Source organism: Aspergillus niger (genome assembly GCF_000002855.4).
Source record: "Aspergillus niger supercontig An16".
Lineage (NCBI taxonomy): Eukaryota > Fungi > Ascomycota > Eurotiomycetes > Eurotiales > Aspergillaceae > Aspergillus > Aspergillus niger.
This window is the reverse complement of record NT_166531.1, coordinates 345132-370375: the sequence shown is the minus strand read 5'-3', so window position 1 is coordinate 370375 and position 25244 is coordinate 345132. Positions and strand designations below refer to the sequence as shown.

Genomic DNA, 25244 nt, shown 5'->3' with positions numbered 1-25244 from the left:
GTGATAGGTGGCAGCTGGAGCTGCGCGGTTGAAGGTGGGTGGGCGCGTAGGTAGGTGGATAGGGGGTTAGTGGTTGAATTGATGAGAACTAGTTCAATTCATCGAACTGAGTGAGAGTGACCCGAAGTTGGGTCTGATGTGCGTTGGGGGGAGCGCGCGTGCGGAGGTTGAGGTCGGAGATGGAAGTTGAAGCAGTTGGAAATTTGCGTGGGTCACGCACGTCATGTCGCGCCGGCGCGGCGGTGGTATTTAATAGCGTAGCTCCATCCGCTTGATCTACTCTACAACAACCTTCTACTTCAGCCGCTGCTGCTGCTATTTCAAATTTGAACATAAGTGACTATATCTATTCAGCGTCACTACCTCACTATCGAACTATACTATCGTAGCAGTTGAAAATCACAACCCATAAACATCCTCAAAACACTTGGCCGTATCAGGACAACTAACACCCGTCAGCATATCATCTCCAACATTGACAAAGATGACTTGACTTACTATACAGCCTCCCTCCCAAAAATAACATGCCACAATGACCCCATCACCTGCTCGATCTCCTCATCCTTCAACTTCGTCTCCATCACCCACTGCTGATACCTCATATACTCCTCCCTCGGCCGCTTGCGAACCTGCTCCCTCGACACCGCAAACTGCCCGCAATACGGCGTCGCAATCATCTCCGGCACATCAGTGCTATTGAAAAACGTCTTCCAGATAGTTGGGTACTCCTGTTCAACAGATGATGCTTGCGCACTACTCTCTTTGCTATCGGAAACCGGACGAATCACGTTCCCGCACTCGGTACTTGGACTGGAAGAACTGCTAGTAGTACAGCGGAGATTAGCGAAACCATTCTTCTGCACAAAATCCCGTCGGAGAAAAGTAACGGCTGCCACGTTTCCGTAGTCGCGGAACTCAGTGTGACCTGGTTTGCGGTGGTTGTGCAGGAAAACGATCGTCGCGGGCAGATGGTGGTAGTGGTCGATGATGTATTGGAGGTAGACGGTGCTGGCTTTGCCTTTATTCTTGGGGATGCTGAGGGGGTGCCGACGGTCGTCGCGCGTGTAAATTGCGTGGCGCCAGCTGTGGGATTGTCAGTGGGAAGTAGTAGAGTCGAATGCGATCAAAGAGACCTACTCAGGCAATTCATTGATGAGCCAGTCAGGTCTCTCGAATTTGAGTCTTCCGACGACAATGACGCCGTCAATGGGTGTCTGTGTCGTGTCAAGCATGTTGTCGATGGCCCATTGAGGGGATGCAGTGTCCTTCTGGTAGGATGGGAGGAGGTCCGTTATCGACGGACGCTTCTTCCTGCTGACTGAAGGAGAAGGCGAGGCTGAAGGAGTGTGCGAGATATCTGCAATATCCGGCTGTATAGAATCGGTAGGTGTGGCCGCTCGATATTCATCCTCCACCGGATTCGTCTCGGGGATTATCTCCTGCTGTGGCTGGACTATGCTCACTTGCGATCCGACCCAGAGCACAGTGAGGACCAACAGAGCGGCCACAGTTAAGCGGATAAGGAATTGCATGGTCGAGTAGAAGCTGGGCCGGCAAGGCTGGCTGCGAGTGTCGCGTTCGCGGGCTAGAGAGCGCACCGGAGTCCCTCATGGAAAATGACTGTAGATGTGTCTGGAGTGGTAGTCGTAAGGACAGGACGAGTGTCTCGTCATAGAAGAAACTTTGTGATTGTATCCAGGACAGCCGAGGTCATGATGTAACGGCTTAGGTGTCGCGATGGCGGGCCTCCCCGTGGTGGAACCAGAGGTGCATCTATCCATGGTTCGGGGTGTTCGTCGCATCCAGGCCTCGACCCATTTCGATGTACAGTGAACCCACTTCTTGATCTCTCTTTTCATCCACCTTGAAGATGGGATTATCGCTGAACCGTGTCAATTCATTGTCAAATGAGCAGTATGCAGGAGTAAACGGAGATAGCTACGAGGATCTTCGTGCAGTGAGGGTAATGGAGAAATGGACAACGTCAATGTAGAATATCATAACGACTGTGGTACTAAGGTAGGCCCAAATCGACTCGGATCAGGGCCCCGACATGAAACCAGCTAACGCTAAAAAAGTAGCATAAGACTGGGAATGACGATACTCCAACCGTCGCAAAATCATGATCATCCAAACTCGTCAACAATACATGCTCACTGTTTTTGGTCTCACTCAAGATGCCTTGTCTTCTTCGTCGGCAGCCGCGTTTTGTGCAATTCTGCCTTTCTTGGTGATGCGGAATCCTCCCACCAGAAGGAGGAGAGCCTCTGCACCAAGAATGACCGCCAATGTTACCATGGCACCGATAACGCCCGCTACCGGCCTGGAGATACCGCTGCTTGACATTTCCTGGGTTGGAGAAGTAGAGCTAGAGTTAGAGCTGGTCGAGTAGGACGCACATTGTCCATCGGTATTGCCACACGCCTGGCACCACTGCGACTGCGACGTGACCGCAATCTTGGTGCTCAGACTCACAAAGTCGGACCAGGGAATGGTGGCACTTGACCGGCCGTAGAGTGGGTACTCAGTAGGGCTATCATTCTTGGATTCGTTGAGGGTACCGTTATGGAAGACAAACCGCACACTGATATCGGAAGTGGAAGGAAACTCATTCGAGGTCGAGTTGGTCACTAGTTCCCATGCCATGGAGGAGGCATAGTCGGGAATTCCAGTGAAGTTGACATCCGCAGCGGGGAGTTGTGCCAGACCAAAGTACGAGAGGAATGTTCCGTAGGAGCCGAACTGAAGATTCAGCTTGGTTTTACCCTTGGATGTAATCGTCTTATTTAAGCCTTGAAGAACATCACCTGCCAGCATGGCACCTGCTACGGCTCGGATGGGCTCCGACGAGTTGTAAGCCAGGTTGTATTGCTCAATGTTAGCCAACAGGAAGGCCTGTTGCAGTTGCTCTGCTGTTGGAACATTGGTGGTATTGTGGATGGAGCCGACATTGAGGTAGTCAAAAATGGTGTAGGCATTCTTGAAGCTCATTGAAGACTCGGAGAAGGTACTATTCAATAGCGACGAGAGTGATTGATAGAAATCCGTGGTAGAATTAAGAAGTGAGTTATACAATGACGAGGTGTAGTAGTTGTTGCTGCTGACTTCCGCATTTTGGCAGTTGGTCGCACTCTGCAGCCAGGTGGTATCCTCACTGTTTGACCCCGAGTCGGTCATGGCCAAGGGAATCAACTGATAGCCATCCAGAGGAGAATCGACGACTGTTCCATCAGCCAGGGTCTCGTTGGCTGACGAGCCGACAGGCGGATAGACTCCCTGCAAAAAGCCCGTGGCGGAGTTCTGCAGCACATCGTCGGACGGGGTGGAGGCACTGATTTGGCTCAGCTTGACAATGTCTTCACTGATATCCTGGATTTGCAGGGAAGAGCCCGAATCAATGTAGCGGCTCCGCCAGTAGCTACCGGTGGTATAGACCTCACGGTAACCCAGATCGGTCAACTCCGTGTCCTTCAGGACCTTTGCCGTGCGGTCTCCATGTCGAGCAAAGATGTAGGCTCCTAGTACCTTCTCAGCCGATGCTGGAAGGGCTAGAGACATGGCCATCAAGGCCAGGCAAAGACGAGAAGACTGCAAAGAGTGCATGATGAGCCAAGCGTGGTGTCACAGTGGGAGGAGAAGTGAGGGGAAGCAGCAGGCTATCTATAAAGGGCGTAAAGACATGCATGCATGGAGGGGTCCAGAAGAAACCCCGCGGAGAAGGTTCTTATCATGATGACTCGTCCACGGCGGGGTCCGCGAGAGTGTTTCCCGGGAAGGCAGGATTGGAGAAGGAAAGAAGGAGCGACAGGGTTGAGCCAGTCTAGACCCGGATGCAGATGGAGGGGAATCCGTGGGCGAATCGTTGGGCTGGCCGGCTTGGATAGCCCGCCTTGGCTGTAGCCGGTCTCTTGGCTGTCACGAAGAGTCAGCAGCAGAGTCTTGATAAGTAATTGACTTTGATAAGGGAAAAGAAGCAGAGTGTAAATACGAGATAGATGTCGAGATGGAAAGTCAATGGATGTCTGGGAAAGTGTTGCTGGTGAGTTTCTTATTTTCCCAGAGCCTGGACAAGCTCTCCGATGCCGAGGAGAAGCAACACAGGACCCTTCCCCACTTTTGACTTTCCCAGTCCCTGCAGCGTAAGTAAGGCGGAGATGTTGACCAATCATTTCACACTTATCAATTACTGAAGATTCCGGATGGCATCACCTGACTATTGTATGATTGTTGCTATAGATAATCACCCATTTCCTTCTACATTCTATGTTCCACTTATAGTCCCGAACCTTTTGATATGTATGCGTTGATCTGCCTTGATATTGGGCGATACCGGTCTTTACAGCCTAGTCTCTTGTGCCTCCAGTGGGGGTAGTCAGTATCTATCCTGAACTTGCGCTGAATTTGATGGAATTATATCTTATGCGTATTGCAGATGCTTAGACTTGATAATGAAGGAATTTTAAATCGTACTCGATACCCCCTTTGTCCCTACGTTCTTAACCTAGGTTAGGACTAACCCATAGTATGAAACAAGATGGAAAGACGATTATAACAGGAGCCGAATCTCGGGTGTGAACTACCTACATTTTGGGTGTACAAAGGCTGCTCCCACGTGCAACTGCGGGGATGAGTCTGCTCAAGGATGTGATGGTTGATCTTAAAGCATTGAGCTGTAGTAGTCACCCAGGTAAAATATGCTCCCTCGTTCCCATGTGGCACCTGAAGCACTCCTTATATCTACGCCAAATTTCGAGTTGTGCAATTCTGGAATTAATGCTAGGTTATCCTCCTTTAATCCGATAAAGTCACAAGGCGCCCGTAAAATATCGCGATGCGACCTTTCTTGGTTCGGTGCTCTAGCGTCTGTTAGGGCATTCGATCTATATTGTTTAAAGCCCTGGAGACATACATCAACACCCTCAGGCGTTTCCAATAAACGTAGCCCTTCATTTCGCTTTCGTGTAGTTTCTATTTCCTATTACTTTTGGGGGAATACAATCACTACTCTGGATATGGGCGATCTCGTCAACCCCACAGCGTTGGATATTATCCTATAGAAAGCTCGGAAAATACCCCGGAAAAGCATCCGAACACCCTACGACTTTTCCGAGAACAGCATTATTTATACTCGATGTATACTCCTGTCCGAAGAATAGAAGCTGCAAGATCAATAGTAAACCTTTTCATTATCACCTCCGCATAACCATCGGATTCTGACTCAATCTCGGCTATCCAAAGCAGGTTACTAAACAACCATCTCTTACCATCCGCACCACTACCCTACGTGACACCCAACTAGTCGCAACAACCCCCTGCCAAACATGGCATTAAACCGTACCTTCAAGCTCAACACAGGCTACGACATGCCTGCCGTCGGCCTAGGAACATGGGTATATCAATCGCTTTTACGCAAAACATGCCCGCTTCAGATCTGACACAATCAAACAGCAATCGAAGAAAGACGAAGTCCGCGACGCCGTCATCGCAGCCCTGAAATGCGGCTACCGGCACATTGACGCGGCAGCAGTGTATGGCAACGAACAGGAAGTGGGAGACGGGATGAGATTGTCTGGGGTTCCGCGGGAGGAGATTTTCGTGAGCCAGCCCTTAAAACCTAAAGAGAGGGTTATGATATAGGGCTAACTCATGCTGAATGTATAGCTCACAAGCAAGCTATGGAATACCCACCACCATCCCGAAAATGTCGAAGAAGCTGTGGATAAATCGCTGGCTGATTTGCAGACTGATTATCTGGATCTTTATCTTGTATGTTGACGATGTGTCTACTAGCCGTTGAAGTCCTGCTAAATATTGTACAGATCCACTGGCCCGTCGCGTTCCGATACTCAACTACCACCATCCAGCCTGTCAATGAACAAACGGGCCTGATTGACGTGGTAGACGTACCAATCAAAGATACATGGGCAGCGATGGAGAAACTAGTAGAGAAAGGCAAAGTCCGCTCCATCGGTGTGAGCAACTTTACTCGCGAGAAGATCGAGGAGTTGTTGAAGACGTGAGTATGCTTGTTATTGCGTATGTATCATAGCTGACGCTATCTACAGAGCGAAGATTACTCCCGCAGTCAACCAGATCGAGGCTCATCCGTTCCTTCAGCAGAGGGATCTTTTGGAGTGGTCGACGCAGAAAGTAAGATACTTTACATCTTCAACAACACGACTATCATACTAATCGAACTTTGTCTAGGGCATCGTGGTAGCAGGCTACTCCCCCCTAGGCAACAACATCTACAACATCCCTCGGTATGCAGACCGTTTCCAGCTCTTCATATCTCGCAAGAAACTGACAAACTCCCAGCGCCGTCGACGACCCCCTCGTCATCGAAACAGCCAAGAAATTAAACAAAACCCCTGCGCAAGTCCTCATCAGCTGGGCCGTCCAGCGCGGAACTGTCGTGCTCCCCAAGTCCGTCACTCCGGAGAGAATCGAGAGTAATTTCCAAGGTAGTCTTTCTCCCACCCACAACATATGTCCTCATTGTGCTAATATGGACTATTCAGATTTCATCCTTCCCGACGATGCATTCTCAACCATTCAATCACTGGAACGCCACCAGCGGATGAATTTCCCGGCTAGAATCGGTGTCGATATTTTCTCAGAGGTGGGTGAGGAGAGTGTGAGGAAGAGTGCGCTTGCTTGGGCGGAGCAGCAGAGGGTGCTGAAGGCGAAGGCTTAGTTCCAGGATTGTACAACTTAGTTCAGTCTCTGTGGAGGAGGGGTGGTATGTGCTGTTACACTGGCTTCTGTGGACGGATGTACATAGCAGGGCACTTGGATATCCTATGATAGACATATGGTTCCATAGTTGAAGTACTTTGGGTTCAACGTCATGAGGAGTAGGATAACTACCACCAAAGAGGCCACCAGCGAAAAGAATCTTAGGAACGGACTGATGTCCCGGACTAGGTTATCTTGAAACTGCTAATTTTCTATTCTCCTCTATAAATCAATCATCCAAAATCTGCACCTTAATAGCCCCCGACCGAGGATTACTAGCCGTATCGAACGCCTTCAACCCCTCCTCCAACTTAAACCGATGCGACACCAGCGGTTTGAGATCAATCATCCCCGCAGCAACCAGAGCGATCGACTTGGGGTAAATATCGTGGTATCGGTACTGGAACTTGAGATTGATTTCCTTTGCGGACATGTGCATGAACGGGATGTTCTGGAAGTCCTTGCCGACTCCGATCACGAACACGGTGCCTCCGAAGCGGGTTGCCTGTATCAAAACCAGTCAGTCATCAATCCCAATCGATACGATGCTTTCTTCGACTGGAAAAGGGAGGAGAGCCATACATATATACCCGCATGCACACTACTCTCCACACCCGTACACTCCATCACAAGCTTAGCTTCCTGTCCCAGCTCAGATATGATCCGTTGGCCGAGATCAGCCGAGCTCTCTCCCTTTTCTACCTTAACTGGTCGCACGCGAGGAACCAGCTCCTTCGCCTTTGCGAGACGGTTCTCATCGAGGTCGGTGATGACGATGGGTTCAGCGCCAGCAGCGTTAGCTGCGAGTAAAGTAACCAGACCGATTGGCCCAGCGCCGCAGATGACTAGTGGATCGGCGAGTCGTAATCCAGAGCGATCAATACCCGCCAGCGCCACGGTCAGTGGCTCGAGGAGAGAACCCTCTTCGAAGGAAACGTGGTCGGGAATCTTGTGGAGCCAGGCCTCAGGGTGGGCGTGGTATCTGCGCAGAGTACCATGGTGCGGGGGTGTGGAGAAGAAGACCACGTCCGGACAGGCATGGTAGAGGCCTGTTCGGCAGAAGTCGCAGGTGGGTTTGGAGCAGGGGACGCCGCATTCCAGGGCGACGCGGTCACCTTAAGAAGGGGACTGGTTAGTGGATGGCTGTAAGTAGGTTGAGGAAGGGTTTGAATTACCAGGCTTGAAGCGTGTAACGGCCTCGCCGACTTGCAATACCACGCCGGCACTCTCGTGCCCCAGGCCATTGTCGCCCGTCACGATCATAGGCCCGATATGGCCATGTTTCCAGAAGTGCACATCAGAGCCACAGATACCGGTTGCGCGGACGTGCACTAAACACTCATTTGGTGCGATCTTGGGGATTTCGCATTCGACTAGCCGCAGGTCGTTGGCTGGGCTGGTGTGGATGGCGTAGTTGGTGGGCTTCTGTTGGATGATTTCCATTGTGTTAGATGTGCGTAACGTTTTAGGAGGAAGATATTACCCTGAGATGTACGGGAAAGTGCCATATTTATGTGATTCCTCACTCCTTGGGGCATTGAATTTGCCATACTTCAAAAATTGGACGGCGATACGCCCGAGACGCGGGGGAATCGATGAACAACTGGACGAATGTGGGGTAGGGGTGGGGAAAGGGTCTCGGGGTTATTTCCAGCCTGCGGCGCCACTGATTCGTTCGGCGATAGTGCCGGGCCAATCGCTGTTCAAGCCTCTATGCAACGTGAAACGATGCTCAATCTATAAGAATTGACTGAAGCAGTGCACGGATGCATGGAATGAAAAGATTGTCAGTCACCTGTTATCCAGATATCGTCATGTCGACACTGCAGCCATCGGTAAACCGTGCTTTGGTCCTGCACCCCGGAGGCACCTTCACCCACTCCGAGCGCCGTATCCCGACCATCGAGTCCGATCGGGATGTTCTTGTCCGCGTGGTGGCCACCGGCCTATGTGGCTCAGATGTACGTGATAATTCTTCCTTACTCATAAGGAGTATGATTCTCTCATATTGTCTCCATGCAGATTCATTACTGGCAGCATGGAAAGCTCGGTGAGTACGAAGTCACCCAGCCCCTCATTCTCGCCCATGAGTCCTCGGGCGTGATAGTAGCCACAGGTGGCAATTTCCAAGGGCTGAAGATCAACGACCGTGTTGCTTTGGAGCCTAGAAACCCCTGTAATGTCTGCCCGTACTGTCGCAGTGGCCGTTACAAACTCTGCACGTCCAATTCCCTCGAGAGCCATTGCATCATGGAAAGCTCCTTCTGGTCTGATACTTCCGTGTCCCAAAATAATTTATTAGCTCCTACCTTTTCACGTAATATTAGTAACTCCTGCTTGAAGATCACTACGTAAAACGAGCTACATATATCGAGGAGGATACAAAAATTCTCTTTTGTACTGTTGGCTGCTCTAAGACTTATTCTCTAATCAATCCAGCCCCTGGATATTGAAATGTCTTAGAAAGAGCCACTTATTTCTAGACCAGCCCTACGGATACTCTTACGTACTGGCCGAGCGAGACAGGACAGTGACTTTTATTGGCTGAAGCTTCGGACCCTAGCCAATAGTCCACTCAACTCACGGTATGAGAGTTTTATCATGTGAATGGGATATACCTTTCTTATTAGCCTGGGGTATCTGCTCCCGATGATGACCCGGGGTGAATTGGGTGGTGGAGTGCCTAGTATTTCGAGGATAAGGCCGGGTAGAATTTCGATATGAGTGTTTCAATGTCTCGTCGGGGCCTAGAGAACCACTAACTTTGGCGATAAGTCACATCTGCGGTTTTATTACTCGCTATATTAGTAAGTAGGCTATAGCTTTTTAGTCCATAGTTATTGCTAATTAAAGTTTAATATTAGAATCTACTATGGCATACATTTATCACATGATATTTTGAAATTATAATATTTTTTTGAGTATTATTTTAATATTACAGCACTGGCTTTTTGAAATTGAAAATCCAACATCCCTGTGAGCGAGATGCCATCAACGAATCACCTCGTCCGGGATCCAGTTATCATGAGTCGTACGCGCTGCAATAGCGGAATACCCAGCTACTATTTGACCCCTACGAGGGCCTGTGCTATGAGATGGAAAGTCTGTCTGCGTATACTTTGTAATACTCCGATAATAGACTGATGTTTCTTACCGCCTTCTATATCCCTGCTCCAGGACGTAAAGTTTCTTAGATCAGTTCGATGACGAGTAAGACGTCCTCTTTTGCTCCCCATGGGTATTTTTAGATCCCCTGTCCCCCACTGCTGTTAGCCAACTTTGGATATTATTAATACCGAGCTGAGAACGGTGAGTTACGCAGCTATAGTTCGTTACTAATAGCAGACAGGGGTATTCAAAGCCGGACTTCCTAGGTCGGTTAGGGCAACTAGGATTGTAGTGAGTCCAGTTGTTCCTTGTCTCTGCGATGATTATTATAGGCTGATGAACACTAAACATGAGAAGGAAAAACCCAAAAAGCCATAGAGAATATGAGGGGTCTACTCCGTTCTTCCGATGCAACTCCGGAATCATTTTCAACCGAAGCATGTGCCCTTCCTAGTTCGAGTTTCGATTTACCAGGAACGATTATCCGTGGCCAACTCCCTCAGCCACCCTGGCCCTGCCCTGCCATTATGAACAGTTTCCATCCATCTCTTCCTTCCGTCATCATTTTCCCGTACTATCATTGACCCTCCAGGACACCCTCACGTATCAAGCCCTTTTTGGAAGAATTCGACTGGGCTTGTCTTGTCTTCTCCAGTTGAATCCCCCCATATCAGCTAAATGGATACCATTATCTCAGCAGAACCTTCACACAGAAGACCAAAACCGACCGACAGCTTGCGTCTGGTGAACCAGTCAGAGCCAGACAGCAAGGGCAGGAGTTCGACGAAGGCCACCGACCATGAAAGCGTATCCGAGTTCACATATCCTGAAGGCGGTTTCGCTGCTTGGACTGTTGCGATCGGCTGTTGGTGCTCGATGACCGCAGGCTTAGGCCTTGTTAATTCAGTCGGCGTCTTGGAGGCCTATGTCTCCTACAACATGCTTCCTTCCTCCTCCCCCAGTGCCATAGGTTGGATTTTTGGCATCTACGTTTTTATTTCGTACTTCTGCGGTCTACAAATCGGCCCTATCTTTGATGCAAGAGGTCCACGAGAGTTGATGATTCTGGGCACTGTCTGCTCGCTTGCTGGAATATTCTGTCTGGGTCTCTGCACAGGTACAGTCCCCTTGACCGGTTCCCAGGCCCACGCAGCTAATTCTTCTTTCTTTTCTTTTCTTCCAGAATACTATCAGTTCATCCTGTCATTGTCCATCCTTAACGGCATTGGTTCCTCCTTTCTCTTCACTCCGGCTATGGGCACTATATCGCACTGGTTCAACGCTAAGCGCGGCTTGGCCAGCGGCTTCGCTTTCACGGGCAGCGGACTTGGAGGCGTGATATTCCCGCTAATGTTGCAGTCATTAATTCCACGCCTGGGTTGGGGATGGTCGATGCGCTTGGTAGGGTTTGTGCTTCTCTTTCTATGTATTCTCAGTGTAGTGCTCTGCCGGAGCCGCCTGCCACCGAAGCGTGGTGCAACAAGCTCTTGGCGTGACGTTCTACCCAGTGCAGCCATCTTCCGCGATGGAACTGGCGCGATGGCCGTCACATCTGCCGGAGTCTTCTTAGTCGAATGGGCATACTTCGTTCCCATCACTTACCTACCGACATACTACCTCACAAGAAAAGGGCTATCTGGCCGGCAAGCAATAGTTGATAGTGATGCGGCTTTTGCTTACCGATTGCTCGCCATCCTTAATTCAGTTTCCTGCCTTGGGCGTTTCTTTATCGGTTATATTGCCGACAGAATAGGGCGGTACAATACCATGATCGTCTCGACCTTGCTATGTCTGGTTTCTGTGATGTGTCTATGGTTACCAGATGCGATGGCCGATTCGCCCCCAACTCTGGCGCTTATCATCGCTTTTGTCATCCTGTTCGGATTTGCAAGTGGCTCAAACATAAGCTTGACGCCTGTCTGTGTTGGGCAGCTATGCGGGACACAGGACTATGGTCGGTATTATGCGAGCGCGTATACATTGGTTAGTTTCGGGTGTTTGACCGGCATTCCTATTGCCGGGAGCCTGATGAAGGCTACTGATGATTCTGGCAGGAAGAGCTTCTGGGGGGTTATTTTGTTTACAGGGATGAGTTACATTGCCTCATTTGCATGCTTCCTATGGGTGCGAGTGCGTATCAAGGGCTGGAACTGGAAAGTTATTTGGTAGTTTGACGTATTTAGACACTACTTCCCTCCCTGTATAGTAAGACAACCCTGATAGGATGACTTGGTATGAGCAGGAGGTGATATCTTCGCTATTGAGGACTGTGTGTAGGTCTCCTGATTCCTCTTCCTGTCTGCCACACTCCCCACTCAAGACAGGAAAACATTTCGCCGCATGTGAAAGTTGCTGGACAGAGCAATGTGGAACGATCCGAGATCCGCATCAAAGTGTTTTTGCTTTTATCTTCAATTGGGCTGGTGTTGGCGGCAAGCCGACCAGGCTATCTGTCAGCTGGTAAGCAATTGTAATGATAATCGGCATAGCAGATTGATGCTTGTATCTCCTATCTGCTCTGTACTCACCAATGCTCTTGGATGACTTGCATGCTGTTGGAATGGTATGTTAACTCTTGTACTATAACATTGTTATTCATCCTCTTTAGTCCCTCGCTCTCAGCGGGATTGCGGAAGCTTGTGGGAGGACGATACGGAAGTCTCATGCAGTAGATCCATGAAATCATTCGGGACCATTCAATTCAAAAAACAAAAAAAAAAAAAAAAAAAAAGAAAGAAAGAAAGGCGAGTTTGGATGCAAATGAAGTTCGGGCACATCTATATGCACGTTCCGATAAACTCATAGATATGTAAATGATGCTTATGGGACCTATCAAATCGAGAATTGAATGGATGGGTGCATGGAGAAGCCTGTGACGCGGGTGAAGGTGCTCTGAAACTGAACACCCAATTACGTACAAACGGTCAATGAATGCGGGTAACTATATGATTAACCTTTTTCCATCTGTTTCTTCAACCGTTACGAGTTATAATATCTAGCTGAATGTGAAACCGGCCGTGTGCGGCCTAGGGCAGTCTACCGCGCCTGCATTACCCCTACGCACCAACCATCTGACACAGCCCACTGCAAAGCAAAACACACGGTCCAGCAAGAAACATTCATCCGCATCCCGTCAGCATCCAGAACAGTAGTCACTACGACCGTTGGAGCTAAACGCTTTCTGCTACCCACGCATCTACGTCTCAGGCAAAGGGCCGAACACGTCGTCGCCCGGTTACACACTCTCCCCAGCAGTCTTGTGAAGCTTGAGGTCTCCCAGATGGCCCAAAGATAGAGCCAAAATGTGGGAATACATGCATGCTTCGCGGTTGCACATACCCTTGAAACGCATGGCCCCAGACTGCCTCAACCATTTAGAGACGATCGGCCAACGCCTCGACCACCCTGGGAATCTGAAGCTTCCGCTGAAATCTACAGGTTCACGACAAGCCTGCGCCCCTCCGGCAAAATACTGCAGTTCTATAGAGGGGAGCTGATCGGGATATTTCACGCGATCAGCTTGGTCCTCAAGCTGGCTCACAAAAGCCACGGATCAGCGGCCGTTGCGACGATCCGGGTAACGATGCAGCTGACCGTCTCGCTAAAGGAGCGGTGGCCAATCCTATCCTACACCGTCTATACCAAATAAGTTAGCACCGACAATCAGCGCCCCGGAATTCCGCAGGCGGGGTATATGTCCGATATCGTCCTCCGAGTAAACCGCCTCCTCGGCCTATCCATCAGCATCATTCCTATCCATCAGCATTACCATCATCTTTATCATCGACAACATGACCACCCCGCTCGAAGTCTGGGGCCGCCGCGACTCCTCCAACGTTCAGGCGGTGATGTGGTGCATCGCCGAGCTCAACCTCCCCTACCTGCGCCACGACATCGGCCAACGCTTCGGCGGCAACAACACGCCTGAGTTCCTCGCCATGAACCCGAACGGCCGCATCCCTGTCCTCCGCGATGGCGCCAGCGAGCCTTTATGGGAAAGCGGCGCCATCAACCGGTACCTGGCATCCGCTTACGGGTCCGACGAGTTCTGGCCCCAGGATCCCCGGGCGCGCGCACAGATCGATAAATGGGCCGAATGGGCCAAGGTCACCTTCACCCCGGCCTTCTCGCTGCGTATCTGGTGGCAGCTGGTGCGGGTGGCCCCGTCGAAGCGGGATCCGATCGCGATTCGCGAGGCAGTCGCCGGGCTCGATCCCATTCTGGATATCGCGGAGGCGCAGCTGACGCGGCAGAAGTTTCTGGCTGGAGATGTGTTTACCCTTGCGGATGTGCAGTTCGGGCACCTGCTGTTTCGGTACTTTAGTATTGACATTGAGCGGAAGGAGAGGCCGGGTCTGCAGAGGTATTATGAGGCGCTGAAGGAGAGGCCGGCGTATCGGGAGCACGTTATGGTTGATTTTGAGGCGCTTCGCGCCGTTGATTAATTGGGGAATAATAATACTATATAAGAACTAAAGTAAATAAATCTCTAGAAAAGGGCGCTAATATTTTCATAACTACTATTCTCTATTTGGTTACTCTGCAAGACGAAAGATCAATGTGAAAATGATCTTCGAAACTATTCAGTTGATATACGTGATCCATTGATAGACACATACTACTACAACCACACGATTGTTAGCCCTAAGACTCCATTCAGTGATGTGATTGCCCAGAAGGTCCTCATGGTTCATCGTGACACCCTCCAAATAATCGAGGCCATGAAATTTGGTTACGCTGTGTACGTGGGATGCGATGTGATAGATATTCGTTAGATGGTCGCTGACACCCTTCAAGAGGACAAAACTTGGAGATCCTGCTCTCAATAAAGATATAAAGAGACTATGCTGAGCAACGGCAAATCCCATAGGATTAACGGAAGCATTACAGATGATTCTACGCATGACGAATCGTACTATGGTCCAGGTGGCCATACTTCAAGGGAAGAGTAAGAATCTCTTTTCAATTGCATTCCGATCTTACTCAAAGACGAATAGAGGCGTTACATCCCATTTGGTCGCAGCAGGCGACACGGGATTGGCTATCTCACTTACCACGCCAGTAAATCTACTCAGTGAGCAAAAGGCAGCGAGGGGTAAGCACTCAAGCGGAAAGAGTAGGCCATCAAGAGACCTAGAAAATCAAGTACATATGGGGATTAGTATGTAAGTCTCTGTTATAGTTCGGGCAAGATACCCATGATTACGTCAGAGCACATAAAGAGTCATGCAAGAGTGTGTTAAAGAACAGGTAAACTACCCAGTGTGTCAAGGCATGCCGGAAGTTAACTTAAATCTCCCTCCAAAGTTTATAAAGCCTGTGCACATCTATTGAAAATCCAGGAAAGAGCACATCTCCCACATGATTTCTAATGCTTTCACACTTATAAGCAACAGTCCTGCACCATCGGATCCACTGATGCATGATCAGGGTTCTCTATCCGGCCTACTTGTAACCCATACAAATACTTACAACCCATATGTTAACGAATCTTGAAGATTTTCACTATCTCGGAAGCCACAAATCAAGCATAATGGGCTTTACGGTGGATCGGAGCAAGTTTGATGGCGTTCTTGCGGAGCTTGTAGCTGATGTTTTAGAGCATTTTGCTTCGAACGGAGCACCTCAGGAAGTAAAGAACTATGTTGAGAAGGTAAGATGCCCGAGGCTCTTAATTTTGCGATCTACGGAGTTAAAAAATGCTGTCTGGAATAGTGCTTCTACGAAAATTCAACGAACGGCAAGATGCTGCGCGGGCTTTCTGTTCCTCAAACCGGCTTGTCAATCTTAGGTCGCCCTGTAACCGAGCAAGAGTATCACGATCTTTGTGTACTTGGATGGCTGGTTGAATTACTTCAAGCATATCTCTTGACGCATGACGACATCATGGATAATTCATCCACTCGCCGGGGCAAGCCGTGCTGGTATCGACTACCATCAGTCGGTATGAAGGCAGTCAACGACGGTAGTCTACTTAGGTCGTCAATATTCTTCCTTCTCAAGCAACACTTCCAGACACACCCAGCGTATTTAAGGATAATGGAGACCTTCCATGAAGTCTCCTTCTTGTGTGAGATCGGCCAAGAATGCGATGGTATCGCTTCCGAACAACGCAGCATTGAAAACTGGACCATGGCAGAGTATGAGAAAATATGCAACTTGAAGGCAGGTTATTACACCTTCTACTTATCAGTTTCGATCGCTTTGCAATATCTCCAACTCGACACTCCCCTAAATGTCCAACAAATCCAAGATATCCTTATACCGCTGGGCAGCTTTTACCAGTCCCAAAATGACTATCTCGATATTTTCGGTAACCACCATCTGACAGGAAAGATCGGCACAGATATACAAGAGAATAAATGCTCCTGGGTTATTATCCGGGCATTGCAGATGTGCTCAACAGAGCAACGGCATGTCTTACTTGAAAATTATGGACAGTCGAGTCATGATTTTGCGTTGAAGTGTCAGCGGATCTTTGAGGCTCTGCCTCTAAGAGAATTATATAGGTCAGAGGAAACTCGTGTCTTTAGTGGGCTACAAGACAAGATAGGCAGCTTAGATGACAGTGAGGGCTTGAGAGGAGGCATTTTTGACGTCCTTCTTGGCTGTGTTCGTGGAGTGACGAAGCAAGCACGGCCTTGAAGACCCAATCAGTAAAAGAGATTATTTCATTTGAATTACTTATTCGTAATCTAGTGATTAGCATGCTAGATAATCTCATCTTGTTGTATCTAGTTTGATGCTTTCATGGTATGGGTTTGGGGGTGCACAAAGTATTAATAACAGGGATTGTGTTCAACAGGAAGGTAAGACTGCGTCAATGGACTGCCTTAACCCTTGCTGCTTCTCACCGCTATACCAACTGAATAGAACACCGTATGTAGCCGAATTATGTTTCACTGCATCCAGCTAAGGACATTTGCAATACAGATGGAATGGACAGTTGGCTTGGTATCTCTGTAAGCTTCCTATTACCAGCAATTGTATGATTCCCAACTAGCACAAGATCTGAAGTCGGAAGTAGTATACGACCTATTGTAAAGTAATCACTTATCACGCATCGGTGCTTATACATTTGACAACATCCGCTGATAATAGCCTGTCGCTAGCACTACTTGTTGTGCTCCATCGACGCGTGTATGTCTGCCCTCTCATGCAGCAACTTCTGGGCGAACGGGGACCGTTTGCGAAGGGTTGGTCCATAGAAGTATACAACATATACCGTTGCCACAAGGATCATGGATATGCAGACTATATAATGAATTAGTAATATGCTGCAACAGAGCAAGTGGTGGCTTACATAGAATCGTGGACGCATATTCCAAACGATACTTCCCACCAATATCTGTAGCATACGTCAGCACACCATACAGACGCAAACATCTTTGACTTGAAGGCCGGCATACTCTCATAGAAAGGTGTCGCAGGGACAGTCAACACACCGGCCAGAAAGTCCCTGGCCCACCCATTACCTCCGGTGGCAGACGCAGAGTACGGCCCATAAGCACAGATCATATAATCGATCGTGGCCATAAAGATGCTAAAGTTGGCGATACCAACCAAGGCTGAGAAGAACATGCTGCCAACCCAATGAGTCTGCGGGAGACTCGTCCATGCGAAGCCAATAAGTCCGATGGGAAGACACGGCGCAGTGTAAAGGAGCCACCAGAGTCGAGATTCGTATTGGGCTCTCTCGTCGTTGGGCTTGCTGCGACGTTCGTGAATGTTGCGTTTGATAACTGGGATGACCATGATCCAGGTGATAACGTAGCCTATCATGATTGGAAGAAAGGAGAGACCAACGGCGACAGTGCTGAAGTTCCATTGTGCGTACACGAGACCGAAAGATTGGATGAATATGAAGATCAGAGCGTCAGTAAAGCCACTAAGTAGGGAGAGACATAGCACGATAGGCTCAGTAAGGAGCATGTGGAATGGTCGAAGCCAGGTCCCGACAATTTCCTTCCCTGAAAAGCGGTCCTTGAGAGGGATCAATTCCGTCGGTCCGTACACATTCTCTCCCTTTTCCCGTCGCTGCTTAGCGATCCTGTCAATCATGACAGATGTTCTTGTTTCCGGGACGAGTATCAAATGCGCCAGCTGGACGAAGCCACCGAAGATAAGCTGGATCCAGATATTCCATCGCCATGGGAGGTATGCTTCCACGAAACCCCCGACAACCGGGCCAAGAACTGATCCACCAACAGACGAAAACACCACGCATGCCACTGCGTACTGCTGGTCATCTGGCTCCCATAGATCTGCTATCATGCCCAGGGTGACAGAGCCGCCGGCTGTACAGATGCCACCAAGCGCTCGACCAACCATGATGGTGGCAAAATTGGGGGCGATGCCGACTGGGATTTGCCATATGTTTACCAGGAAGAGGCTCAGTTGTAGGATAGGCTTTCGGCCCATTTCTTCACTCCAAGGCGCCCAGAGCTCACAGCCAAATGCGTATAAGATGAGGAAGATCATTGCACCGCAGCGAGCTGCCTGCTTGCTTACGTTGAATTCTTCGGAGATGCCTGATATGGCGTTGGAATATAGGCTGGTATTGAAGTTCATGGATGTCTGAACGAGGAATATGACGAGGATGATTGTCCATTTTTTGATGTTTGGGAATGAAAACCCAAGCTCTGAATAGCAATCGGCTTCGGTTAGGATCTTTGGGCCTGATGCGGACTCAATCTGGTCACAGGTAGGCTGTTGAGAGGCAGCCTTCCGGTGACAGCCAGTCGGGGGAGCAGACATGTCTGGGAAGGGTAGAGAATGTGGAAACTACAATCTGGTATGTCTTAGGGGGCGGGGGGATATGAAGCAGATGGAAAAGAAGAACCCATCAGGTGAGCATGGGAGGAGAGAAGGAAAAATAGCTCCATATACGAAGAAGGAAAGGCTTTTATATTACCCCAGAACCCCAGAGATAGCCCCCGCATTGACTGTCAATTCGTTTTCATGCCAATAGTTTACGACAGGGCCCCCGGTTTCTAGCGTGTTCCCGGTCCAATGTTGTCCGAGAGGCAAGCCACCGTGCTGTAGCCCTAATCCGGCTTACCATATTGAATGAGAGTCAATTCCTGGTGATTCGGGTTGGTGAATCTTTTTCCGATTGACTACTATCGATATGTCTACTAATACTGGCAGCATGAGGTCTGAATGTCTGCTAATTTGGGCTCCCGGAAGACAGGGTGATTAGAGGTAGACAAGGGCGACTTTACATCCACACATCGGACTTGTTTCATTCGGGTAAAAATGGTTCTCTGCAGCTGTCGAAATTGCCAGCAGCTCGTTGACCTTGGGCCGACGTTCGGGACAAGCCCTGACTGTGGGACTCGGCTCGCGGAGCTATCGCCGTGGTAAACGACGGGGGTTTTCCGGATGGCATCCACTGGGCTCCGTCAGAGGCTTGGCCATCCCCACGGTGGACAGTGAAATTCCTGAACGGCACGAAGTGATGAGCTTCGTGATTATGTTGGGGTTGTGGCGACTTTGCTGCCGTGGTGGCCGGGTGGTAATGTTCTTTCGGGATTCAAAGGACCACAACTGTGAAGCGTGGTATCGAGCCTGAAGATGTAAGCATGTAGATCTAGGGCAATAGCTCGGTCAAAAATTATAATCAGAAAACCAAGTGTTTCCATTGTATTCCTTATTCAACACGGCTCTGTCTAGATATACAACATCCCACCATTAGCACATATCACATCGCCTGTCACCCATCGGGATCTTTCTTCAGCCAAAAACGACACAATATCCCCGATGTCTTGCACAGTTCCACATCGCTGCCCAGCTGGAACCTTCTTGTTTTGCTCCTCCATCCGCTTCAGATGTACTTCTCCGGCTGCCTGGTACATATCTGTATCAACAGGTCCCGGATTGACCGCATTCACGGTCACTCCATACTTATGGCCCAGCTCTGTTGCCCACACCCGCGTAAGACCCTCCACTGCTGCCTTACTGGCTGCATACACAGATTGGGTGGCGTAACCGCCCCTAGAAGAGATAGAAGACAAGTTGATAATCCGACCTCCGCGGGGAATGTATGGAAGTATGGCCTGCGTCATGAAGACGACTGCTCGCACGTTGACATCCATTAGTCGCATATAGCTGTCCATGGTTACTTCCTCCAGGGGCCGGTTATCACCCGCGCCAGCATTGTTCACAAGAATGTCAATCCGGTCTGTCTGGAATGCCTCAAGGGCCGCTTGTATGATCATATTCGGGGCATTTGGGTCGGTGATGTCGGCTTGAACTGCAGTGGCTTCCTTGTTGTTTTGTCGGAGTGATTCGACAAGCGCATCTGCGGCTTTGCGCGAAGATGGGGAGACGTAGTTGAATGCGACCTGCTTCAATGTCAGTAAAACTATCACGTTTCGGCAGAAAATTAGTATATGATCACGATACCTTTGCACCCTGTTCGCTCAAACTGCGGACAATGCCGGCGCCGATTCCGCGGGCTCCGCCAGTGACAATGGCGACTTTACCTTTGAGGGACATGATGGCATTTGCAGATTGTTTGTAAATCGAGTATTGAAGATTGCTAATCCAGCCAACTGTACTTAGCGAGGTCAGCGTTTAAATGCCCTGCATGATAGTCCGGGAAACCGTGGCACGTCATTGGGTCCGAGCCGTGCAGAGAGCACCGGATCTATCGCCGTAGCGCATCGGGGCTATTTCCGGGGTGCCGAGTAGATGCCCGATCGGCATCTTGCTACCTTAGGACACGTAGCTTCCTCTGCATATCGTCTAGACTATCCCTTTCAAGATAGTCAACTCATAGATAACGCTTGTCCATCACGAGCAGGAACCAAGCCGAGTTTCCATTCAGCAACGATGTGTAGATGTCGGTATCCCCAGACTCTGCGGGGAGCCGTCTTGGCGTCACCCGGGGAAATCTCCGTTCGCCACGGTTGACTTCTCATTCTTCCCTTGAACTACACCCATAGCGATGGACATCTCTCAGTCTCGACGCATTCTTCGGAAGACCTTTGCTTGTGATGAGTGCAAGCGACGCAAAATACGCTGCTCTGGAAACGAGAATTGCAACAACTGTCGCCGGGATGCCAGATCTTGTCGTTACTCTTCACCATCCCAGCGTCTTTCGACTTTACAAAGGTAAAGGAAATCAGCTAGCTTCAACTCTGGTTTCTTCATCAAAATGCTCATTTATATAGACGTCTCAATGAGTCAGAGCGCTTGAGAGCTGATATGGAACGAGCATGGGCCATCTACCTTCCTACAGTTGATCTCCAGGATGCGCTCCACACCGTCCGCTCCCAGAACGACTCTATCACTGCTACCCAGCAAGGCCCCCACAGACAGAAGCACCTCAGCGACGTTACTCATGCAACTGAGCAGCCTCCTGCTGGTTTTGTTGAACCGAGTAACGCCGAAGATTATGAGTTCGACGAGTCACAGGACTTTGACAACTCTACCGACGGCATGGGCTTTCTGACGGTTGATCCGCACAAGGCAGGCTATACAGGGCCACAGTCTGGCATAGCAGCTCTCAAGTTTCTTCAGTCACTTCCACTTTACTTACCACTAACCAGCTTCAGCCCGTTGTCTTGCCTCGACGACGACATTGATGGTGGTACTGCCTGCACTGCACAGCAGAGACGGGCGGATGTACTTCGCTACCTGGATGACTATTTTGCTTTCTATCATCCCGCATATCCCATTCTTCATGAAGGAACTTTTCGTGCTCGCGTCTCAGGTAGCCCTCTATTGCAGCAAATAACAAGCGGATGTCTAACAACGAACAGGTGCCCTAGCAAAGCCACGCGATGGCTCTTGGCCCATATTGTACAATATTGTGCTCGCCATTGGGGCTTTCGTTGGAGATTCGCAAGGCACCAAAGTGGATATACCATTCTTCAAAGAAGCACGCAAGCATTTGTCAATGGATGTTCTTGAGAAAGGGTCTCTCAGTTATGTGCAAGCGATTGTTCTCATGGCAAACTATATGCAGAAGCGCAACAAACCAAATGCTGCTTTTATTGTGATTGGTATCGGCTGGAGTATGGCGCTAGCCATTGGCTTGCATCGGGAGTTTGGCATGCCTAGCACTTCGCCCTTCACAATGGAGATACGCCGACGCGTTTGGTGGACACTATTTGTGTTTGTATCAGGCGTTCAGCTGACTCTGGGCCGACCAGCAGTCTCGCTTGTTGGTGTGAATGTTCATCTACCAGCTAATGTCGATGACCATGATCTAGCAGTAGACATGGATGAACTACCTGAGTGTGGCACCGGCCCGACTATTACCTCATGCCTCATTGCGCAAGTGAACCTCGCAAAGATTGCCAATGTCGTTCAGGTAGAGCTGTTAACGCACCATTTACCTACCCAACAGAAAGCTGCAGATCTCGAGCAGCGTATACACACATGGTACCAGGAGCTACCGCCCCATTTTGGGCTCAGCATTCCCCTAGAGCCGCGTTTCGACATCCCGCGTCGAGTCCTTCTATGGCGCTCTTTCCACCTGCGCATTGTTATCAACCGCCCCTTTCTCTTCCAAAGTATTGCCGCTAAATCCGAGCTCACCACCTCTACAGGCCCAGTTGCCGCCTGTCTTACCGCCGCAGATGAGTGTGTTGCTTCCATCTGCAGCTTTCTCGAGTCAACGAGCAACCGCCGCCGCGGCCTGACGTGGTATGCGACCTGCTGGCTGCTAACAGCCAGCTTTGTCCAGGCGACGTGCTATATATATGAGCCAGCACATAGCCTCGCGCAGACATGGAAATGTCAAATACAACGCGCTGTGAACTGTTTGGGAAGTCTGGGTTCTTCCCATGATATGGCCCTGCGAGCTCGAGACGTGCTACAAAACATACTTGGTATGTCCCGAACTATTTTGCCACAGAAAATCAGAAATGCAGGCCCTAGGTGAATGTGACTAACATGTGGTAGAGCATGGTCATGGAATTGCCGTCCCCAGCGACATGGCTCCTTACGCTTCCAGCCAGCTACCAGGGTCTTTCCGAGCTCTCTGGTTCCCTACGAATGACCAACAAACTTTCAAACCTAATACATTAGGGCTTGATGATAATATGTCTGGATATGCTCCCGGATCATTCAATGCCGAGTTTCTCGATGCGGCGGGTGGGTTAATGATCCAGAATTTCTTCGATAACTATTCGGAGGAGCGGGCGCAGAATGCCCCCGGCTCGTCTATTCCTGGATAGACAGAAAAAGTACCTCTTAAAGCTGTATATTCCAATTTCCATTACCTTCCATTTCAAAATCCTGAAAGGCGTATACTAGTACTACTAGCATTGTTCGGTCTTGAAAAGAAATGTAGGTCTGGAAATTGTAGTAGTTGTCTCTTTCCATACAGCCACTTCCCAAATTCAAAAAGCTTAACTAGCATTCGATGATCACAGAGTGACAATAATCTTTTTTGCCGAGACGCCCTTCTTTAGAATGTCGACAGCATTCTGTATCTCTTCCAGCCCTTTCCCAACAACTTCAGGGTCAGGCTTTGGTTTGAGGCGTCTGTTTTCCAAGGCTTCCGAGACGAAGTCTCTCCAAATGCCGTCGGCGACATGTTTGTTTGAGTCATATGTGAGGAAGTTTGAACTGACTAATTGGGGAAGACTGTTAGTTACATGTAGAGAAGATGGTTGGGTAGGAGCATGTCATAAGGGGCTTTACTAAAGATCGGAGCAAACCGTTCCGTAGGTTTATCATATGGCGAAACACATATAGTCTTAACATCTGCCTTCAGCCGGTCCAGAACCGCACGCACCATCTCGAAACTTGCAGGTTCGGAAATAGCATCGTAGACGCCAATAAAGTCCGTGTTTCTGATCGCACTGGCAACATCCTCAACGATGGTAGGTGACTTGTAGTCGAAAACAGCACTTGCGCCCAGAGATTTCACTAACCCATGGTTATGGGTCGATGCAGTCGTGATCGCACTTAGACCGGCTGCTTCTGCGAATTGAATTGTTGTTGCGCCAACCGAAGACGCGCCGCCCCAGATGAGGATCGATTTGCCTGTCGGCTTCGCACCGGTAGGAGGGGGTATGGGAAGATTGAGACTTTCTTTGAGGAATAGACCTGCTGCGGCAGTCGAAATAGCCTGCGGTAGCACAGATGCTTCTTCAAAGGTAATCGAATCAGGTATACCTGCTACAGTGATTTCCTTTACCAAGGTGTACAACTGGAACCCCGAGTTGGCGGGATCCCCGGTCCCTAGACAGTGACAATACCTGCAACAGCAATTAGCAGGTCTCGCTATTATCTGGAAACTTCACGTTCTGGATTCAGCCACAATACTTACGCAACGACCCGCTGGCCTTTGGTGAAGCGGACCACACCAGGGCCTACATCAACCACCACTCCTGCGACATCTGTGCCCAAGACAAAAGGCCAGTTTCTCAGCCAAGGGCCACCATATGTCCTGTGGAGAAAATTAGATTGACATGTACGCGGCGTCAAAGTTGCAAAGTCCAATCGTACTGAATTTTCCAGTCAGCGGGATTCTATAAGAAAAGAAATTAGCTGATAGCAGTGAAATCCCGGGGTTGATCGCACAATAGAAACAGCAGCATTCTTTATCACAATTTCCCCGGGTCCTGGTGTGGGATACGGCGCATCCCGGATAGTGAACGGATGCTCCGTAGGGGCCGTAATCCAGGCAGCCTTGTTTTGTGTCATTTTGTGAGGGCACGGAATAGAAGGTTAATAATTGGGAATTGGTTTGACGTTGGATCAGCGAATATGCTACAGTTTTCAACGTTGACGCTTTCTTTTCTAAGGAAGAAAGATGCTGTCTGACAGATGACCAGTTCTGAGGGGCATCGGTGCTTACTCGGACTTAAATGGTCTGAATGGAAGCTTCAGGCCTCCAGCCACCCGCTGATTACTCATGAAAGAGTAGTAACTAACTAGTTACTAGTTAACTATCTAGAAAATATGTGACATAAGATGATTCCGGTTATTCTCAGTAGTTGGGAGTCATTCAACTCCGCCTTAAAAATTTTATATCACGATACTATTAGAGTGCCTATCCCGGAGTTGATAAGGCTCCTCAGGTGATTACTCATCAAAAGCCACCTGCACTCTTCACTGTGTAAACTGTTGTCGGTAATTGCGAAAATTGCGATCTGTTTGGCATCGCTGGTAGGTACTGTTGGAGCATTAACCATAACCAGGCATTCTCTAGATCCTCTATCGCCCACGCACTCACACCCAAGAAATTCAAAGAAATTTAACCCTGTCACTTATGTCCATTATGTCAAAGCAAGCATCAAGTATTAGCTCAGTCTTTGTAGTTTCTTTGGCTTTTACCAGAGTTGCTCCTTGCATGAAGACCCGTGGTACCACAGCAGAATAGAGCCACGGGGGTGGAGCAAAAGCCACGCACCGGCGGCTCGTCCCCGCCGCCC

At 49.4% G+C, this 25244-nt stretch overlaps 12 protein-coding genes across 12 annotated transcripts; 6 read left to right on the top strand and 6 right to left on the bottom strand.

Annotated features, from left to right (window-relative positions):
• Positions 1-399: 399 nt before the first annotated feature.
• On the bottom strand, positions 400-1532 carry An16g01740 (uncharacterized protein; the record flags this gene model as incomplete). Its single annotated transcript, XM_001397450.1, has 3 exons — positions 400-445; positions 499-1083; positions 1138-1532. The coding sequence occupies 3 exons, from the start codon at positions 1530-1532 to the stop codon at positions 400-402; spliced, it is 1026 nt and encodes a 341-aa protein (XP_001397487.1).
• Positions 1533-2172: 640 nt separating this feature from the next.
• Positions 2173-3603, bottom strand: An16g01730 (uncharacterized protein; the record flags this gene model as incomplete). The annotated part of the gene is made up of 1 exon (XM_001397449.3): positions 2173-3603. The coding sequence occupies one exon, from the start codon at positions 3601-3603 to the stop codon at positions 2173-2175; it is 1431 nt and encodes a 476-aa protein (XP_001397486.1).
• A 1718-nt stretch (positions 3604-5321) lies between these two features.
• Positions 5322-6697, top strand: An16g01720 (uncharacterized protein; the record flags this gene model as incomplete). Its single annotated transcript, XM_059744942.1, has 7 exons — positions 5322-5390; positions 5449-5595; positions 5662-5766; positions 5820-6016; positions 6066-6150; positions 6208-6263; positions 6319-6697. 7 exons carry the CDS (start codon positions 5322-5324, stop codon positions 6695-6697), a joined length of 1038 nt encoding a protein of 345 aa, XP_059602713.1.
• Positions 6698-6967: 270 nt separating this feature from the next.
• An16g01710 (uncharacterized protein) lies at positions 6968-8181 on the bottom strand (the record flags this gene model as incomplete). The annotated part of the gene is made up of 3 exons (XM_059744941.1): positions 6968-7243; positions 7321-7787; positions 7914-8181. 3 exons carry the CDS (start codon positions 8179-8181, stop codon positions 6968-6970), a joined length of 1011 nt encoding a protein of 336 aa, XP_059602712.1.
• A 371-nt stretch (positions 8182-8552) lies between these two features.
• Positions 8553-9093, top strand: An16g01700 (uncharacterized protein; the record flags this gene model as incomplete). Its single annotated transcript, XM_059744940.1, has 2 exons — positions 8553-8699; positions 8761-9093. 2 exons carry the CDS (start codon positions 8553-8555, stop codon positions 9091-9093), a joined length of 480 nt encoding a protein of 159 aa, XP_059602711.1.
• Positions 9094-10524: 1431 nt separating this feature from the next.
• Positions 10525-12015, top strand: An16g01690 (uncharacterized protein; the record flags this gene model as incomplete). The annotated part of the gene is made up of 2 exons (XM_059744939.1): positions 10525-11252; positions 11283-12015. 2 exons carry the CDS (start codon positions 10525-10527, stop codon positions 12013-12015), a joined length of 1461 nt encoding a protein of 486 aa, XP_059602710.1.
• A 1622-nt stretch (positions 12016-13637) lies between these two features.
• An16g01680 (uncharacterized protein) lies at positions 13638-15100 on the top strand (the record flags this gene model as incomplete). The annotated part of the gene is made up of 5 exons (XM_001397444.3): positions 13638-14258; positions 14394-14587; positions 14678-14794; positions 14844-14991; positions 15029-15100. 5 exons carry the CDS (start codon positions 13638-13640, stop codon positions 15098-15100), a joined length of 1152 nt encoding a protein of 383 aa, XP_001397481.3.
• A 279-nt stretch (positions 15101-15379) lies between these two features.
• An16g01670 (uncharacterized protein) lies at positions 15380-16491 on the top strand (the record flags this gene model as incomplete). The annotated part of the gene is made up of 2 exons (XM_001397443.1): positions 15380-15499; positions 15562-16491. The coding sequence occupies 2 exons, from the start codon at positions 15380-15382 to the stop codon at positions 16489-16491; spliced, it is 1050 nt and encodes a 349-aa protein (XP_001397480.1).
• A 469-nt stretch (positions 16492-16960) lies between these two features.
• Positions 16961-18603, bottom strand: An16g01660 (uncharacterized protein; the record flags this gene model as incomplete). Its single annotated transcript, XM_001397442.1, has 3 exons — positions 16961-17100; positions 17150-17194; positions 17256-18603. The coding sequence occupies 3 exons, from the start codon at positions 18601-18603 to the stop codon at positions 16961-16963; spliced, it is 1533 nt and encodes a 510-aa protein (XP_001397479.1).
• Positions 18604-19517: 914 nt separating this feature from the next.
• Positions 19518-20346, bottom strand: An16g01650 (uncharacterized protein; the record flags this gene model as incomplete). Its single annotated transcript, XM_001397441.1, has 2 exons — positions 19518-20192; positions 20254-20346. 2 exons carry the CDS (start codon positions 20344-20346, stop codon positions 19518-19520), a joined length of 768 nt encoding a protein of 255 aa, XP_001397478.1.
• A 451-nt stretch (positions 20347-20797) lies between these two features.
• On the top strand, positions 20798-23036 carry An16g01640 (uncharacterized protein; the record flags this gene model as incomplete). The annotated part of the gene is made up of 4 exons (XM_059744938.1): positions 20798-20964; positions 21024-21565; positions 21615-22688; positions 22762-23036. The coding sequence occupies 4 exons, from the start codon at positions 20798-20800 to the stop codon at positions 23034-23036; spliced, it is 2058 nt and encodes a 685-aa protein (XP_059602709.1).
• A 192-nt stretch (positions 23037-23228) lies between these two features.
• On the bottom strand, positions 23229-24513 carry An16g01630 (uncharacterized protein; the record flags this gene model as incomplete). The annotated part of the gene is made up of 5 exons (XM_001397439.3): positions 23229-23434; positions 23506-24065; positions 24137-24256; positions 24316-24338; positions 24391-24513. 5 exons carry the CDS (start codon positions 24511-24513, stop codon positions 23229-23231), a joined length of 1032 nt encoding a protein of 343 aa, XP_001397476.1.
• Positions 24514-25244: the final 731 nt, after the last annotated feature.